At 44.1% G+C, this 20,078-nt stretch overlaps 1 protein-coding gene across 1 annotated transcript in view; it reads left to right on the top strand.

The window, feature by feature from the left end:
• The window catches only part of LOC129837615 (zinc finger protein 236-like), an 89,589-nt gene that overhangs the window by 35,887 nt on the left and 33,624 nt on the right, over window positions 1-20,078 (top strand). The window contains exons 13-19 of the mRNA XM_055903916.1: window positions 5,573-5,833; window positions 6,145-6,401; window positions 10,079-10,180; window positions 13,125-13,264; window positions 14,130-14,239; window positions 16,087-16,238; window positions 17,847-18,023. Of these exons, the coding sequence (XP_055759891.1) occupies window positions 5,573-5,833; window positions 6,145-6,401; window positions 10,079-10,180; window positions 13,125-13,264; window positions 14,130-14,239; window positions 16,087-16,238; window positions 17,847-18,023 (1,199 nt within the window). The remainder of the gene's footprint in view (window positions 1-5,572; window positions 5,834-6,144; window positions 6,402-10,078; window positions 10,181-13,124; window positions 13,265-14,129; window positions 14,240-16,086; window positions 16,239-17,846; window positions 18,024-20,078) is intronic.

Below are 20,078 nucleotides of genomic sequence, written 5' to 3' on the forward strand. Positions count from 1 at the left end.
TTATATATTTCGCCTCAGTTTAGATCCTCTTGTGCCTTGTCACTGGGATAAGCCTGCTGTAGCATGTCAGACAGCTGCTGAGCTGCTGTTATCAGTGGAGTTAGAGTCCACCCCTGTGGCTTAGGGGTATTAGCTCCTCATTTGATGCGAGAGGGATGAGCCGGGCTGAGCAGAGCCCGGGGATGGACAAGGCGGCAGGGGGAGGAGGGCTCAGCACATGGCAGAGGGTTTGAGCCACTGGCAGGCGCATGGGTTCAAGTAGTATTTGTTTTCTTTCAAATACATTGAGGGTTTTATTGAGCTTGCCTAGAGTAGTACACTATATACACTACGGTTCATAAGTTTGGGGCACTTTCCATGAAAACATACATGAAATGAGTTGCAAAATGAATAGGAAATATAGTCAAGATGTTGACAAGGTTATAAATAATGATTTTGAATTGAAATAATAATTGTGTCCTTCAAACTTTGTTTTTGTCAAAGAATCGTCCATTTGGAGCAATTACAGCCATGTAGACCTTTGGCATTCTAAGTGGTCAATTTGTTGAGGTAATCTGAAGAGATTTCACCCCATGCTTCCTGAAGCACCTCCCACAAATTGGGTTGGCTCGATGGGCACTTCTACGGTCAATCTGCTCCCACAACAGCTCTATAGTGTTGCGATCCGGTGACTGTGCTGGCCATTCCATTACAGACAGAATACCAGCTGACTGCTTCTTCCATAAATAGTTCTTGCATAATTTGGAGCTGTGCTTTGGTTCATTGCCCTGTTTTAGGAAGAAATTGACTCCAAATAAGCGCCGTCCACAGGGTATGGCATGGTGTTGCATAATGGAGTGACAGCCTTCCTTCTTCAAGATCCCTTTTACCCTGTGCAAATCTCCCACTTTACCTCAACCAAAGCACCCCAGACCATCACATTGCCTCCACCATGCTTGACAGATGGCGTCAAGCACTCCTCCAGCATCTTTTCATTCTCACTAATGTTGTTCTTTGTGATCCGAACACCTCAAACTTAGATTAGTCTGTCCATAACAATTTGTTCCAGTCTTCCTGTGTCGGTGTTCTTAATCTTGTCTTTTTATTGGCCAGTCTGAGATATGGCTTTTTCTTTGCAACTCTGCCTAGAACGCCAGCATCCCGGAGTCACCTCTTCACTGTTGACGTTGTTTTGCGGGTACTGTTTAATGAAGCTGCCAGTTTAGGACTTGTAAGGCATCTGTTTCTCAAACTAGACACTCTAATGTACTTGTCCTCTTGCTCAGTTGTGCCCCGGAGCCTCCCTCTCCTCTTTCTATTCTGGTTAGAGCCAGTTTGATCTTCTGTGAAGGGAGTAGTACACAGCGTTGTAGTTTCTTGGCAATTTCTCGCATGGAATAGCCTTCATTTCTCAGAACAAGAATAGACTGACGAGTTTCAGAAGAAAGTTCTTTGTTTCTGGCCACAAATGCTGATGCTCCAGATACTCAACTAGTCTAAAGAAGGCCAGTTGTATTGCTTCTTTAGTCAGGACATCAGTTTTCAGCTGTGCTAACATAATGGCAAAAGGGTTTTCTAATGATTAATTAGCCTTTTTAAAATTATGAACTTGGATTAGCTAACACAACGTGCCATTGGAACACAGGAGTGATGGTTGCTGATAATAGGCCTCTACGCGTGTGTAGATATTCCTTAAAAAATCTGCCGTTTCCAGCTACAATAGTCATTTACAACATTAACAATGTCTACACTGTTTTTCTGATCATTTTGATGTTATTTTAATGGACAAAAAATGTGCTTTTCTTTCAAAAACAAGGACATTTCTAAGTGACCCCAAACTTTTTGAACGGTAGTGTACACAAAAGTACTTGGACTCCCCTTCAAATTTGTGGATTCAGCCACGCCCATTGCCATGACTTTCAACGTGGCACCGTCATAGGATGCCACCTTTACAACAAGTCAGTTCGTCAAATTTCTACCCTGCTAGAGCTGCCCCAGTCAACCGTGAGTGCGGTTATTGTGAAGTTGAAATGTCTAGGAGCCGCGAAGTGGTAGGCACAAGCTCACAGAACGCGAGTGCGGAGTGCTGAAGCTCATACCGCATAAAGAATTGTCTGTCCTCGGTTGTAACACTCACTACATAGTTTCAAACTGCCTCGTCAGCACAATCATTGTTAGTCGGGAGCTTCATGAAATGGGTTTCCATGGCCGCACAGTGGCACACACGCCTAAGATTACTATGTGCAATGCCGAGCATCGGCTGGAGTTGTGTAAAGCTTGCCGCCATTGGACTCTGAAGCAGTGGAAACGCGTTCTCTGGAGTGATGAATCACACTTCACAATCTGGCAGTCCGACGGACGAATCGGGGTTGGCGGATGCCCAGGAGAACGCTACCTGCCCCAATGCATAGTGCCAACTGTAAAGCTTGGTGGAGGAGGAATAATGGTCTGGGCTCCTTAGTTCCGTTGAAGGGAAATCTTAACGCTACAGCATACAATTACATTCTAGACGTTTCTGTGCTTCCAACTTTGTGGCAACAGTTTGGGGAAGGCCCTTTCCTGTTTTTGCATGACAATACCCCTGTGCACAAAGCGAGGTCCATACAAATGGTTTGTCGAGATCGGTGTGGAATAACTTGACTGGCCTGCACGGAGCCCTAACCTCAACCCCATCGGACATCTTTGGGATGAATTGGAACGCGGACTGTGAGCCAGGCAAAATTGGCCAACATCAGTGCCCAACCTCACTAATGCTCTGGTGGCTGAATGGAAGAAAGTCCCCGCAGCAATGTTCCAACATCTAGTGGAAAGCCTTCCCAGAAGAGTGGAGGCTGTTATAGCAGCAATGATTTTGCAATTAGATGTTAAACTAGCAGGTGTCCACATACTTTTGGTCATGTAGTGTATTTAAAGTATAGAAAACAAATACTATTTGAACCCAGGTCTGGCTAATGTCTATTGTCTATGTCCTGCGGGCCTGGTTTATGATAGGACAGGCCAGTTAGATCTGTTTCCTCTGTACACGCTTTCCTCCCTGAGGGGATTTAGGGACAGAGAGGGGGAGAGAAATATTCAGATGTAGTGTGGGGCGGCAGGTAGCCTAGTGGATAAGAGCGTTGGGCCAGTAACCATAACAGTAATTGCTCCTGTAAGTTGCTCTGGATAAGAGCGGTCTGCTAAATGACTCAAATGTGTGACAGGCCATTTTATTTTGTCTGGTTTAATCTCCAGGTTGTTGTCAGGAATAACGTGTAATGTCACCGTGATGGATAGGTCTTATTTTTGTTTTCAGTAGCCTAAGTCATTATAGGTCCATTAACTAGCAAATGTATCTGGAAAATGTCATCCCGCCGTTTACCACAGAGAAAAATCCCTCTACAATGAGTATTGCATTCAGTTTCTGAGTTTTTTTCTTAGGATGAGAAAAATGGGAGATTGAAGTTTGGGGCCACAAGGTGTAATTGCCGAGCGATATTCATTGATTCTCTCAAGATGTCGTTTTGCCCTTTGGGCTGACACATCGAATCTTCCCCTTGACTAAAATGTTTCTTCGTTTTACTACTGTGGGGGAAAGAAAAGTAACAGCCTATTTAGTAAAGGTCACAGTCTCGATAAACAAGGAAACCAAAGTTAACCTTAATAACAAAGTTGCCTTCGCTGTTCCACTCAGCATATCTGAGATTGACGTTCTGTATTCCCTCGTGTCTGTTTACTTCAGACCAGGACCGAGCCCAAGTCAAAACTCTGTCACATTATACCGATAAACGTGTTCCTCAGAGGGAATTTACTGCATACACCAATCAGAACATATAATGCTTACTTGTTTTTTTTTTCAGGATTTGCAAGTTCGAGTCCCTTGACATGTATAGAACTATTTATTCTTCCTCATTTGAGCCATTGACTCAGACCATAACACACACCCAGTCATAACATCACCTATAACATTACATTCATAACATTCTACTATACCCAGGGTTGATATGCAAAGTGTTTGTGATATGACCAGAGGAAGATCCTTTGCGGATCAAAACGTTGTCAGTGAAGGTGGTCTTTGGGAGCATATTCAGTGTGCGGGCCTTTCTGTTCTTGTGATGATACAGTGCATTCGGAAAGTATTCAGACCCCTAGACTTTCTCCACATTTTGTTACCTTACAGCTTTATTTTAAAATTGATTTAATTGTTTTTCCCCCTCATCAATCTACACACAACATTTCATAATGACAAAGCAAAAACAGGTTGTCAGAAATTTTTGCAAATGTATAAAAAAATAAATAATAATATCACATTTACATAAGTATTCAGACCCTTTACTCAGTACTTTGTTGAATCCCCTTTGGCAGCGATTACAGCTTCGAGTCTTCTTGGGTATGACGCCACAAGCTTGGCACACCTGTAATTGGGAAGTTTCTCCCATTCTTCTCTGCAGATCCTCTCAAGCTCTGGCAGGTTGGATGGAGAGCATCACTGCACAGCAGGTGTCTCCAGAGATGTTCGATCAGGTTCAAGTCCGGGCTCTGGCTGGGCCACTCAAGTACATTAAGACTTGTCCCGAAGCAACTCCTTCGTTGTCTTGGTTGTGTGCTTAGGGTCGTTGTCCTGTTGGAAGGCGAACCTTCGCCCCAGTCTGAGGTCCTGAGTGCTCTGGAGCAGGTTTTCATCTGTGTACTTTGCTCTGTTCATCTTTCCCTCGGTCCTGACTAGTCTCCTAGTCCCTGCCGTTGAAAAACATCCCCACAGCATGATGGCGCCACCACCATGCTTCACTGTAGGTATGGTGCCAGGTTTCCTCCAGACGTGATGCTTGGCATTCATTCCAATGAGTACAATCTTGGTTTCATCAGACCGGAGAATCTTGTTTCTCATGGTCTGAGAGTCCTTATTAAGGGGCCACTCTACTATAAAAGCCTGATTGGTGGAGTGCTGCAGAGATGGTTGTCCTTCTGGAAGGTTCCCCCATCTCCACAGAGGAACTCTGGAGTTCTGTCAGAGTGACCATCAACTTCTTGGTCACCTCCCTGACCAAGGCCCTTCTCAGTTTGGCTGGGCAGTCAGCTCTAGGAAGATCTTGGTGGTTCCAAACTTCTTCCATTTATGGATGATGGAGGCCACTGTGTTCTTGGGGACCTTCAATGCTGCTGACATTTTTTGGTACCCTTCCCCAGATCTGTGCCACGACGCAATCCTGTCTCGGAGGTCTACTGACAATTCCTTCGACCTCGAGGCTTGGTTTTTGCTCTGACATGCCCTGTCAACTGTGGGACCTTATATAGACAGGTGTGTTCATGTCCAATCAATTGAATTTACTGCAGGTGTACTTCAAGTTGTAGAAACTTCTGAGGATGATCAATGGAAACAGGATGCACCTGAGCTCAATTTTGAGTTGTTTTGTTTTTTATTTGTAATAACTCTGCAAAAATATCTTTAACCTGTCATTATGGGGTATTGTGTATAGATTGAGGATATATATATTTTTAAATCAATTTTAGAATAAGGCTGTAGCATAATAAAATGTGGAAAAAGTCTTGGTCTGAATACTTTCTGAATGCACGGTCTGTCTCAAGCGATTAACATTGTTAGGTCATCTTCCATCAGGTCTCACACGGGAGAGAGGCCGTACAAGTGTGTCCAGTGCAGTAAGGGCTTTGCCTCCTCGGGGGTGCTGAAGGCCCACATCCGGACCCACTCGGGCCTCAAGGCCTACAAGTGCCTGATTTGTGACACCACGTTCACCACCAGCGGCAGCCTGCGCCGCCATATGACCACCCACAGCGACATGCGGCCCTACATGTGCCCTTACTGCCAGAAGACCTTCAAGTCCTCACCCAACTGCAGGAAGCACATGAAGACCCACAGGTTAGTAATGCTCATGTGTTGTCGGGCACAGAGTTGTTTCAGGTCATGTGATCTGACCAGGTGGAAAAAGGAAAAACTACAGGCCCTAAATCAGGGCATGTGATCAAGAATACTGGCTAGCTAAGTGGCGAGCACTGCGTCGCTCTCCCAATTTGGTTATTGTCACATTGCTGAAATTTGTGTAAAATTGAATCTTTCTCAACTCTAAATCTCTAGATGTCAAATCTTTCCATAAAAAATGGCTGATTTCTGTTTGTTTTGTAGGTCAAAGTAGTAAGCAACCTGAATCCACCTCCCCTTTCCCCTGCCAGGTATGAGTTGGCCCAGCAGCTCCACCAACAGCAGAACCCGGAGCCCTCGCCGCTGGACGACCCCATGGATGGCACCACCGTGACCCACGACCTGCAGGTGGAGTTGGAGGACGGCACCCTACAGCAGGAGGCTCCTCCCACGGTGGGCTCGGAGCAGCAGGGCATGCTGGAACTGGGCCAGGCGCAGGTGGTGGACGGCGGCCAACAGGTGTCGCTGGAGACCCAGCTGAGTGACCAGCCCCTGGGACAGGAAGAGGGTAAGAGTGTCAGCGTGTTAGAAGGCATCAGTTTAGACAAGGCACAGACTCACTGGTCTTGAACACGTAAAAGGTAGTTATTAGGGACGCGTGGTGATTGCCAGATCAGTGTTTCGGTGCAGTCTGACTGCAGTCTGATCTTGAACATAGTCTTTTAATGTCGATGACAATCATGCCATAACTTTATAGGCCTGCTGCCACATCAATGGGGTCAATTTCACACCATGTGTATTGATTTCAAAATAAAATAAATCGTGAACATGAAAAATAAAGCTGACAATGTAAACATTATATTTTCGAGAACGGGTGAAGTAATGTATGTTGAAATCAAAAACCAAACATTTGAAAGCAAAATGTATAGAATTCTAAACAAAATAAGACATCAAAATGCAAAAACGTATAAGCAAATAATTTTAAAGCGAGAGCAAAACTATGACAAATGCTAAAAAAATATATTTGAAAACATATGCAAAAATCCTTTTTGGTGAAAATTTCCCAGCAACCAATCCTATTGAATACATTTTGCCTACACTCTTGCCAGCATGTACTACCTTTTGGTTGCGCTACTCATATCTTTGCTTTTGATGTCTGTTTCTTTGCTTTCACTGTCAGTCTTTTCGATTGCGAGTTTTGGCATTATTTTTCCGTGAAGGGTGGGGTTTAGAGGGAGGCGTAGACAATGAGTCTCCGTTGGTCCGCTAGTTTTGCAGTGACAGTTCGTCTTAACCCAATCAATGAACATGAGACAGGCTTTTTTTCTATTGCCTACTTAAGTAGACGTTCTGACGACACCATTACGCTCCACTTTTTTTTGCAGTTACCTGTACAGTCGTGGCCAAAAGTTTTGGCAATGAGACAAATATTAATTTTCACAAAGTCTGCTGCCTTAGTTTGTATGATGGCAATTTGCATATACTCCAGAATGTTATGAAGAGTGATCAGATGAATTGCAATTAATTGCAAAGTCCCTCTTTGCCATGCAAATGAACTGAATCCCCCAAAAAAACATTTCAACTGCATTTCAGCCCTGCCACAAAAGGACCAGCTGACATCATGTCAGTGATTCTCTCGTTAACACAGGTGTGAGTGTTGACGAGGACAAGGCTGGAGATCACTCTGTCATGCTGATTGAGTTCAAATAACAGACTGGAAGCTTAAAAAGGAGGGTGGTGCTTGGAATCATTGTTCTTCCTCTGTCAAACATGGTTACCTGCAAGAAAACACGTGCCATCATCATTGCTTTGCACAAAAAGGGATTCACAGGCAAGGATATTGCTTTCAGTAAGATTGCACCTAAATCAACCATTTATCGGATCATCAAGAACTTCAAGGAGAGCGGTTCAATTGTTGTGAAGAAGGCTTCAGGGCGCCCAAGAAAGTCCAGCAAGTGCCAGGACCGTCTCCTAAAGTTGATTCAGCTGCGGGATTTGGGCACCACCAGTACAGAGCTTGCTCAGGAATGGCAGCAGGCAGGTGTGAGTGCATCTGCACACACAGTGAGGTGAAGACTTTTGGAGGATGGCCTGGTGTCAAGAAGGGCAGCAAAGAAGCCACTTCTCTCGAGGAAAAACATCAGGGACAGACTGATATTCTGCAAAAGGTACAGGGATTGGACTGCTGAGGACTGGGGAAAAGTAGTTTTCTCTGATCCTGAGACCATTCATGCATCCTGAGACCATTCATGTGTGGGGTTGCTTCTCAGCCAAAGGAGTGGGCTCACTCACAATTTTGCCAAAGAACACAGCCATGAATAAAGAATGGTCCCAACACATCCTCTGAGAGCAACTTCTCCCAACCATCCAGGAAAAGTTTGGTGACGAACAATGCCTTTCCCAGCATGATAGTGCACCTTGCCATAAGGCAAAAGTGATAACTAAGTGGTTCGGGGAACAAAACATCGATATTTTGGGTCCATAGCCAGGAAACTCCCCAGACCTTAATCCCATTGAGAACTTGTGGTCAATCCTCAAGAGGCGGGTGGACAAACAAAAACCCACAGATTCTGACAAACTCCAAGCATTGATTATGCAAGAATGGGCTGCCATCAGTCAGGATGTGGCCCAGAAGTTAATTGACAGCATGCCAGGGCGGATTGCAGAGGTCTTGAAAAAGAAGGGTCAACACTGCAAATATTGACTCTGCATCAACTTCATGTAATTGTCAGTAAAAGCCTTTGACACTCATGAAATGCTTGTAATTATATTTCAGTATTCCATAGTAACATCTAACAAAAATATCTAAAGACACTGAAGCAGCAAATTTTGTGAAAATTAATATTTGTGTCATTCTCAAAACTTTTTTGCCACAACTGTACAGTTGAACCTTCGAACTACAAAATGTCCTTGTCATATCATGTCTGCCTTGGTTAAATGCCAAAGAACAGTCGACATAGAGAGGCTGTTTGAGTCTACAGGAAAGTCTCTAAAGTTACCCCCACCCCTGTCTCCATCTCGGATGGTGTAGGATAGTATTCTTGGTCTCTGCGGTGCCACATAGGGCTCTTGTCAAAGGTAGTGCACTATATAGGGAATAGGGAGCCACTTGGAATGCAGTCTGAGTATCACAGTGTGACAGTGATTGGGACTGGGGAGCTTTAGACGGATCAAAGGTCAGCAAACTGGAATCAGGTTGTTACTCCAGAGGACAGGTCGCCTGTCTGCCTTCAAGAAAGGTCACTATTGTCAGTGGCAGTCTTTTTGCCATTCGAAATACTAGAGGGCAAACGGAAATGAAGACTTGATTAGTGACCTTTCTCTCTAGACTCTCAATCTCAACTTTCAAAAAATATGTTCATGTGACTTTCATTTTGCCAGGATATACCATGGATGTTAGAAACCTCTGTTTCGAGGGTAATCCTGATTGCCATCTATAATGTTTGAATTGAAACCCCATGCACGGTAGAACTGGCCGAGTTTAACCATCTGAGTTCAATAGTCTATAATTCCTCTCAGTACAAAGTACAAAAAAAAAACTGGACTTGCTCTACGTGAAGCATCTCTAGTTCTCCAGTGCTTTGTGCTTGATATTCAGCCTGGGGTCCAAAGACCGACATCAAATTAAAGATGAACTCCAATTTGACTACTGAACCTTGGCTTGCTCTCTTGTTGCTGTCTGCGTGCTGTGTTGCTTTAACGGCCTAGAGCAGTCGAAAGCGTGATTTTTCTGTGCTTTATATATATTTCCACACTATGAGGTTGGAATAATAGTGTGAAAATGATGATAATGACCTAGTGTAAGAGCTGTTTGAGGAGACCGCCTGAACTTTCTGCCTATTTTGGTGGGAGGGAGTTTTTGCCTTCCATGTTGACATCACCAGGCGGTAAATTAGTTAATAGACCAATAAGAAAGGGTTCCAAAATTCTCTGCCGATAAGTGGCCATTTTCTGTTTTCCCCTCCCCACTCAAATCACTCCCATACAAGTCCTAGCAAAATGTTTTTTTTTTGTTTTTTTTCTTGCTTGAGAAATGTTTCTTTGCTAAGAAGCTACAGTATTTTGGGTTTTGTTTCTTTTTGACCCTTTTTCATTGGAAAAAAAATCACAGTAATTATTTGATATTAAGATACAGTGCAGCCGTTTTTAAGTGAATCGTAATACCTTGGTCTTTTATTTACACAGTCTACCCAGACTAACCGGCTTTGTTCCTCTGTCCTCTTATCTTTCCCCCTCTGACTCCAGACACCTTTGTGACTACCCAGCATGCTCTGCCTCAGAATATTAGCCAGTTTGAGACACAGACACTCCCGCAGCCTGGCTTTGACCAGCAAGCACTTACTCAAGGTAACTCATGCACGTACACACAAAAACACACACTGCATGCATACAAACCTTTCTCTCGGTACATTTAACAATGTCTGTGAGTTAACCCGGGGTAAATTATGCACACACACACACACACACACACACACACACACACACGTTGGCAGCCCGCGGCTGTCTCAACCCAGTGTAATGGACAAACGCCATGGTTGCCTCTGACCTCTGGCTGAGAAGAGCCCATTTACAGCGAGGACTGTCAGAAAGCATCTGCTTGGCACATCAGATGTAACATTTTCACAATGGGTAGCCTAACCTTTTGTCTCCGTAACGATTGCATCCAGCCTCTATTGCCCACAGCAATATGCTCTCCCCCTCCTACAGAGGTGCATCAAACACTAGAACACGTTCTCTTTCGACAGGTTTTCCTGCCACATCCAAGGCCACCCTATACTCTCTGTATAGTTTTGATAAAGTAAAAAGTTTGATGTCATAAATAAACCCGAGACCGACAGCGGGGAGGATATTGATGTGTGTGTGTGTCTGTGTTTCTCATTAGCATGTGTGTGTGGCACCCCACCAGGTGGACTTCAACGCATTTCCTCTCCTCTCTTGTTCTTTTCAAGAAGGAAAGTAAGGAATTATTAGAAAAAATGCGGGAACTTCTCTCTGCCGTCTGCCAGCATTTTAACGAACCGTGGCCGTTCACCAATGTCAGTGAGTGGAGCTTTAATGAATGACTGTGTGGTTCAGAGAGTCCCCTAATTTGCACCTGAGGACAATCCGACTGGTGACACAGGAAGTTTCCTGCACAGTCTTCGTCCACACGCGCGCACAGACTGGCGGCATGGACTCTGGAAGCATCAGTCTGTTAATGGCGCGTTGTAGGAGGATGAGTCGTTGCGATCCTTAATTAGCTTTTGAGGAACTTTTCCAATCACCCTTTTAGCCATGTCATGTTTGCAGTAAGTCATTAGTTAATGTCCTCCTCCTAATTTTGGCAAAGACAGATATCCAGATGTACAGGGTTAACTCATTTCGTGCTGTGGTGCATCTCCTGTTGGGAAGTGTGAGTTGTATCCTTAATAGGATTTTCAAATCCACTTCTATCTCTGTAATCAATTCATCTATTCTAAGGTTCAAGCTGTGTACCAGTGGAGGCTTGTGGGGGAAGAAATCAGAGGACAGGTTCCTGGAATTAAAATGATTGGAACGGTATCAAACACATTCATTCCCTTACAGCCATGACAATGAGCCCGTCCTTCGATTTCAAGCTTCCACATGTGTATACAGTGCATTTGGAAAGTATTCAGACCCCTTGTGTTTTTCCACATTTTCTTACGTTACAGCCTTATTCTAAAATTGATTCAATATTTGTTTCCCCTTATCAATCTACACACAATACCCCATAATGACAAAGCAAAAACAGGTTTTTAGACATTTTTGCAAATGTATTAACAATAAAAACTGAAATATCACTGTTACATAAGTATTCAGATCCTCTCTAGCTCTGTCAGGTTGGCTGGGAAGCGGCATCGCTACACAGCTATTTTCAGGTTTTATCAGAGATCGGGTTCAAGTCTGGGCTCTTGCTGGGTCACTCAAAGACATTCAGAGACTTGTCCCGAAGCCACTCCTGCGTTGTCCTGGCTGTGTGCTTAGGGTTGTTGTCCTGTTGGAAGGTGACCCTTCACCCCAGTCTGAGGTCCTGAGCTCTCTGGAGCAGGTTTTTATCAAGGATCTCTCTGTAATTTGCTGAGTTCATCTTTCCCTAGATCCTAACTAGTCTCCCAGTCCCTGCCGCTGAAAAACATCCCTACAGCATGATGCTGCCACCACCATGCTTCACCGTAGGGATGGTGCCACGTTTCCTCCAGAGGTGATTCTTGGTTTCATCAGACCAGAGAATCTTGTTTCTCCTGGTCTGAGAGTCATTATGTGGCTTTTATGCAAACTTCAAGTGGGCTGTCATGTGCCTTTTACTGAGGAGTGGCTTTCGTGGGGCCATTCTACCATAAAGGCCTGATTGGTAGAGTTCTGCAAAGATGGTTGTCACATTTCAGTTGAAGGCATTCAGTCGTACAACTGACTAGGTATCCCCCTTTCTCCTCCGATTGCTCAGTTTTGCCGGGCGGTCAGCTCTGATTTTTTTATCGAACCCGGGTCTGTAGTGACGCCTCTAGCACTGCGATGCAGTGCCTTAGACCACTGCGTCACTCGGTTCCCAAAAGAAGAGTCTTGGTGGTTCCAAACTTATTCCATTTAAGAATGATGGAGGCCACTGTGTTCTTGGAGACCTTCAATGCTGCAGAATTGTTTTGTTACTGTTCCCCTGATCTATGTCTCGACACTGATGTCTGCGCTCTGTGGACAATTCCTTCGACCTCATGGCTTGATTTTTCCTCTGACATGCACTGTCAACCCTGGGACCTTATATAGATAGGTCCAGTCAATTGAATTTACCACAGAAGGACTCCAATGAAGTTGTAGAAACATCTCAAGGATAATCAATGCAAACAGGATGCACCTGAGCTCAATTTCTCATAGCAAAGGGTCTGAATACTTAAGTAAATTAGCAAAAATGTCTAAAAACCCAAATTTTGCTTTGTCATTATGGTGTAGATTGATGAGGATTTTTTTTTTTTTTTTTTTAATTTTATTAATAGGGGCGGCAGGTAGCCTGGTGGTTAGAGCGTTGGGCCAGTAACCAAAAGGTTGCTGGATTGAATCCCCAAGTAAGAATTTGTTCTTAACCTTTATTTAACTAGGCAAGTCAGTTAAGTAAAAAAAATGAAGAAGAATAATACATTCGAATAAGGCGTAACAAAATGTGGGAAAAGTCAAGTGGTCCGAATACTTTACGAATGCACCCTCCTTTAGAGTTGCTAGGGTCCCATTAAGTGCTCGTACGGGGTTAACCCATTGCATGCTGTAGTGCTGACTGTACCCCTTTTGTGTTCTCCTGCAGGTTTCACCATCACCGCGGACGGCTATGCCCAGGCCCAGTTCTCCACGGTGCAGCAGCTACAGGACTCCAGCACCCTGGAGTCTCAGGCCCTGTCCTCCAGCTACCACCCCCAGAACCTGCTCCATGTGCCCAGCCAAGAGGTGGGGAGTCCAGCACCGTCAGTCTCTACCTCCACACCTTCCACAGGGGGCTTCCATCTCACCATCATAGCGTGGCATTGGCTCTATGTAGAGTGGGGTTGCAAAATGTCCCCAAAGTTCTTCGAAAACCCTCCCGTAGGGGTTCCTGAAAAACCCAGGGACTTTGGGAAATGTCCAATGAAATGTTATTTATCACACGTGTCGAATACAACTGGTGTAGACTTTACAGTGGAATGGTTGCTTACACACTTTTCCCAACGATGCAGAGTTTTACAAAATTAGAATAAATCAAAAATGAACTAACACAAAATAAATAAAATACACAAGATGGGAGCTAAATACAGGGAGTACCAGGTCAATGTGCAGAGGTACTTGAGGTAGATATGTACATGAAGGCAGGGTAAAGTGACTAGGCATCTGGATAGATAATAATAAGCGTAAAATGAAGAGCAGAGTAGCAGCAGCAAATGATGTGTCTAAAAGTCTGCGTAATGTGTGTGTGGTGTTTGAGTGAGGGATTTGTGTGGGAGTGACAGTGTAGTGTGTGTGATTGTGTGTATATGGTGTGTATACAATGTCTAGTGAGTTTGCGTAGGGTTAGTGCAGATAGTTTGGGTACCATTTAATGAACTATTGAGCAGTCTGGCTATTTAGCAGACATATGGCTTGGGGATAGAAGCCGTCTCAGAGCCTGTTTTGCCACCCTAATTTAGCAGGTGTTCTATCAAGCCGAAAACAGCTGAATTAATTGTGTCCTTAAGTAGTCCATTCAAATAAACTGTATAGCATATTGTCAAGAAGTTATTTTGTATTCAGTGATTAATCACAATGTAGTTCATTAATGGTTGCGTATATTTCTGTTTAGACGAGTGGCCTGCTCCAGGAGACTAGCCAAGGAGACCTCCAGATGTCCGACCAGACGCAAGACTACCAAGACCCAGAAGACAGCGAGGACAACAGCAAGAGGGCTTACAGGTATGTGTCTGTATGTACACGTGTGTGTGTGTGTGTGTGTCTGCATGCGTATGTGTGTGGTGTGGCTCAGTTGGTAGCGCATGGTGATAGCAATAGTTGTGGGTTCGATTCCCACGTGGCCCAGTACAAAAAGAAAAGAGAAGCGTATGCGCTCACTGCGGTGAGTCGTTTTGGATAAGAGCCTCTGCTAAATGACTAAAATGTAAATGTGTGTGAGCAAGCGAGACCGAGCCCTATAACTTTCGGCAAGTAATAGATACATTTACGTTCTGTCATTGTTTGAGGTTCCCGGCTCGTCTGCAGATAACACTGTTTAGCACCTTTATCAACCGTTGTGCTCTAGGGCTGTGAACAGCATTAGCAGTCGACACCGAGGAATGCGAAGCTACGATAACACTATCAGAATTGCACCTCCGTTGCTGTCATTGTCCGCTGATACCGTGACCATTTTGAGAGCGACACATAATCAAGCTGGTTTTTTATTTTATTTTAATCTACCACCGCACAACACTCCCGCTCATACAGTCAAGTCTTTGTCTCCTTCTTTCTAAAGCCGTTTGTTAAGTTCCTCGAAGCCCCACTACCACTAGCTTTCAATTTGTTTATTTAGAATTTGCGCAGCTAAATAACGGTGTCCCAAATGGCACCCTATTCCCTATCTAGTGCACTACTTTTGACCAGGGCAGACTCCCCAAGCAGACACCGAGTTAACTCTGCTAGCTTCCTGTCTGTAAAGGTGACTGTGGCAGCTTGTTGCTACAAGTTTTTTTGGTTTTGTGACGAACGTGTGCGTCAGATGTCTGTGGAGGTGACGCTGGCAGCTTGTGTTGCCACAAGCTCTTAGTTTTCCAACTAACTTGTGCGTCAGATGTAGGCGGAGGACACTGGCCACTGATGTTGTTGCGTTGTGGAAGCCGAGATCGGGACGGCAAGTGGACTGAGTAATGGTTCATGCTTTTATTCAGCTTTGCCTCTGTTGTTCCCCATGGCACTTAGAACGGATGCAAAAAATAAATACTTATGAAATCCCTACCACGTCAGCACACGATGCATTATTAGTGGCGGTCTAGGCTGAAACGACTAGCGGTATAGACAAAACAAGAGAAAGGATGACCTAGATATGGGAAGGAAATGTGTATTTGAGATTGTGACCTACTGAACTTTCTCCTTCAGGTACGACACGGATGTAATCAAGACTAATGTTTTAGCAGTGAGAAAAGAGTATGGTGTCTGGAATGGTGCGACTTCAGTTTGGGTGTAATGCTCTGTATGGAGTTCCTGTATATGTATCAAAATTAGACTCCACATTTCTGTTTCGATAAGTATACACATACACCTCATATCTATGGGGAGATGATCGCTCTGTCTCATTCTAAAGGCCAACGCAGACATAGTGGTGGAGCATCAACACATAACTCACAATTACCTCACGCCTTCCAAACAGAAAGCACAAACAGATGCCATAGGGCTGAGTTAGTGACCTTTTCCAAGGAAAAGTTTGCTTTTCAATTATTCCACTCTTCACAAAAAGTCTGATGTACTTTTATGAACCTCAGCTTTCTTTGGGAAATCGGTGGTGGAACTTTGAAATTATTCCTGTTGTCGCTATTGTTATCGGATGATTTGTGACGTTTGATAGGAGCTTTATTGATACACATGTCATTGACAGAAACAGATCGTCTCTATTATATCATGGCCGTGTTCATTAGGGCACGCAATGGAAAATGTTTTGCAACAGACCAAATGAGTGTTTCCTTTTGGTGGTCAGTTAGTCCCTCCCTGTTTTAGCCTGTTTTCTTCAGTTTGATTCCTAATGAACACGACCTGTGTGTTTTGATTCCCCCCAGGTGCACCATGTGTAATAAACCGTTTAAGAAGTCCAGCCATCTGAAGCAACACGTGCGCTCCCACACCGGGGAGAAACCCTACTGCTGCAACATTTGTGGCCGATGCTTCGTCTCAGCAGGGGTCCTCAAGTCCCACCTCAACACACACACAGGTACGAACAGTGTACCTCAACACTGCATGCGTAGTTAAAATGGCACGCTATTTATCTCACCGACCCAGACCCGCGCCTCTCGTAGGACAAGCAAAGTGCTTCATTTGAAGAATTCTGTTCGTTCACGTACAACCGTCAAATATCGATTTCATAATTGTTTCTCTCTCGTGGCTGTGCAGCTGTGTTGTGGAGAGAAATTACATAATACTATAGCCACAAATGTTTTGGGATACCCAGTGGTGTAAAAAATACTTTAAAATACTACTTAATTCGTTTTTTGGGGTATCTGTATTTTTTTGTTGTTCTATTTTACCCCCAATCTTGTCTCATCGCTGCAACTCCCCATCAGGCTCGGGAAGCGAAGTTTGAGTCATGCGTCCTCTGAAACATGACCCGCCAAACCGCGCTTTGGATCATACCCCTTTTTTCCCCCTAAGTTTTCGCCTAAAATGACATACCCAAATCTAACTGCCTGTAGCTTAGGACCTGAAGCAAGGATATGCATATTATTGATATCATTTGAAAAGAAACACTTTGACGTTTGTGGAAATGTGGAATTAATGTAGGAGAATATAACACATTAGATCTGGTAAAAGATAATACAAAGAAAAAAACATGTTCTTATGTATTTTTTTTGTTCCATCTTTGAAAAGCAAGAGAAAGGCCATTATCTGACTTAGACTCTAGGTGAAATTCAGAGTTTTTACTGTAATAGCTACTGTAAATTGGATAGTGCAGTTTGATTAACAAGAATTTAAGCTTTCTGCCCATTAAAGATGTGTCTATGTCCTGGAAAATGTTCTTGTCACTTACAACGTCATGCTAATCACATTAGCGCAAGTTAGCTCAACCGTCCCGATGGTTGGACACCGATCCTTAAGAGGTTACCACCCGCTTAACCCGGAAGCTAGCCGCACCAATGTGTCGGAGGAAACACTGTTCAACTGACGACCAAGGTCAGCCTGCAGGTGCCTGGCCCGCCACAAGGAGTCGCTAATTCGCGATGAGCCATGTAAAGCTCCCCCGGCCAAACCTTCCCCTAACCCGGATGCTTAGACCGCTGCGCCACTCGGGAGGTGGGGCATCTGTACTTTACTTTACTATTTCAATTTTTGACAACTTTTACTCCAATACATTCCTAAAGAAAATAATGTACTTTTTACTTCATACATTTTCTCTGACACCCAAAAGTACTCGTCACATTTTGAATGCTTAGCAGGACAGGAAACTGGTCCAGTTCACACACTTATCAAGATATCATCCCTGGTCATCCCTACTGCCTTTAATCTGGCAGACTCACTAAACACAAATGCTTTGTTTGTAAATTAGCCCCTTAAATAAATGTTTTTTTAATGAAATCCCGCCGTCTTGTTTGCTTAATATAAGGAATTTGAAATGATTTACGTTTGATACTTAAGTATATTTAAAACCAAATACTTTTATACTTTTACTCAAGTAGAATTTTACTATGAAGGTATCTTTACTTCTACTCAAGTATGACAATTGGGTACTTTTTCCACCTCTGTGGAAACCAAAAGCTTTATTGGTCAACACACTGATGAAACATATAGTTATTTATATCTCCATCTCCTTTGCTCCCGCTCCTAGGAGTGAAGGCCTATAAGTGTAACATGTGTGACACTTCCTTCACCACCAACGGCAGCCTGAACCGCCACATGGTCGTCCACCTGAAGCCCTACAAGTGTCACATGTGTGAGGACAGCTTCCGCAACAGCGTGCTGTATAGGAAGCACTTGAAGAAGGACCACGCCGAAGTGGACAGAGGTACAGAAATAGGCTGCGTCCCAATAATATCTCCTTTCTCCTAAAGTGTGTATTCGCTCACTACCTCCCACAAATCTAAAAGCATTGGATTGGTGGAGGTATGGCCTAGTAGGAGTTTCTATGATATTTCTTATACCAATCATTTCCTTCCAAATCAGTGAAGGGAAGTGAACAAGTGCACACTGAGGGAGGAAGGAGAGGTATTTGGGACATTGCCATAGAGATATACACTAGACAAGCATTTCGCGACACCCGCAATAACATCTGCTAAATATGTGTATGTGACCATTACATTTGTGGCTAGTGTCATAAATCTGTTTAGCTCTAGATTTGCTGATAATGACAGCCATATTGGTCAGTGTTATATTTAATTAAATGGTTACAGAGATGCACTATATACAGAAGTATGTGGACACCCCTTCATATTAGTGGATTCATTGCTGACAGGTGTGTAAAATCGAGCACAAAGTCATGCAATCTCCATAGCCAAACATTAGCAGTAGAATGGCCTTACTGAAGAGCTCAGTGACTTTCAACGTGGCACCGTCATAGGATACCACTTTTCCAACAAGCCAGTTTGTAACATTTCTGCCCTGCTAGAGCTGGCTTGGTGAACTGGAAGCGCTGTTATTGTGAAGTGGAAACGTCTAGGAGCAACAACAATGGCTCAGCCGCAAAGTGGTAGGCCACACAAGCTCACAGAACTGAACCACTTAGTGCTGAAGTCTGTAGCGCTTAAAAATAGCATGTCCTCGGTTGCAACACTCACTACCGAGTTCCAAACTGCCTTTGGAAGCAACGTCAGCACAAGAACTGTTCGTCGGGAGCTTCATGAAATGGGTTTCCATGGCCGAGCAGCCGCACACAAGCCTAAGATCATCATGCGCAATGCCAAGCGTCGGCTGGAGTGGTGTAAAGCTCGCCGCTATTGGGTTCTTCTGGAGCAGTGGAAATGCATTCTCTGGAGTGATGAATCATGTTTCACCATCTGGCAGTCCGACTGACAAATCTGGGTTTGGCAGATGCCAGGAGAACGCTACCTGCCCCAATGCGTAGTGCCAACTGCAAAGTTTGATGGAGGAGGAATAATGGTCTGGGGCTGTTTTTCATGGTTCAGGCCCCTTAGTTCCAGTGAAGGGATATCTTAACGCTACAGCATACAATGACATTCTAGACGGTTCTGTGCTTCCAACTTTGTGGAAACAGTTTGGGTAAGGCCCTTTCCTGTTTCAGCAGGACAATGCCCCTGTGCACAAAGCGAGCTCCATACAGAAATGATTTGTCGAGATCCGTGTGGAAGAACTTGACTGGCCTGCACAGAGCCCTGACCTCAACTCCATCGAACACCTTTGCGATGAATTGGAACGCGGACTGCGAGCCAGGCCTAATTACCCAACATCAGTGCCTGACCTCACTAATGCTCTTGTGGCTGAATGGAAGCAAGTCCCCGCAACAATGTTCCAACATCTAGTGGAAAGCCTTCCCAGAAGAGCGGAGGCTGTTGTAGCAGCAACGTTCCAACATCTAGTGGAAAGCCTTCCCAGAAGAGTGGAGGCTGTTATATCAGCAAAGGGGGACCAACTCCATATTAATGCCCATCATTTTGGAATGAGATATTCGACAAGCAGGTGTCCACATACTTCTGGTCATGTAGAGTATACTCTGTAGAGATATGCTCTTTTTAAAGATGCAGTCTTGCACATTTTGTCAGAAAAGGGACAAAGATAAAATGAGTAGCAGCTTTTGTGAGGTTTTATGTGGATTTTGACACCAAGGCAATATACACCATTTTCATTTTGGCCCTCCGGATCTCTGCAAAGAAAGAATTTGGGAAAGAAAATGAGTTTCACACCCCTGGAAAAAGGCAATCAGCCATGATTACATAACAGTTAAAGCAGACCGTGGTCACATACGCTTTCCAAATATTTGAGATGCTTGATTTAGCTGGTCTGCTTCCATATAGAGTGAGCACTTTTAGTAATATTCTATTTGATTCTATTCTGCCTGACGAGCTTATATTGACAAGCGGCAATCATTTCGAAATGCAGCTGAAAT

Source organism: Salvelinus fontinalis, chromosome 38 (assembly GCF_029448725.1).
Source record: "Salvelinus fontinalis isolate EN_2023a chromosome 38, ASM2944872v1, whole genome shotgun sequence".
Classification (NCBI taxonomy): domain Eukaryota; kingdom Metazoa; phylum Chordata; class Actinopteri; order Salmoniformes; family Salmonidae; genus Salvelinus; species Salvelinus fontinalis.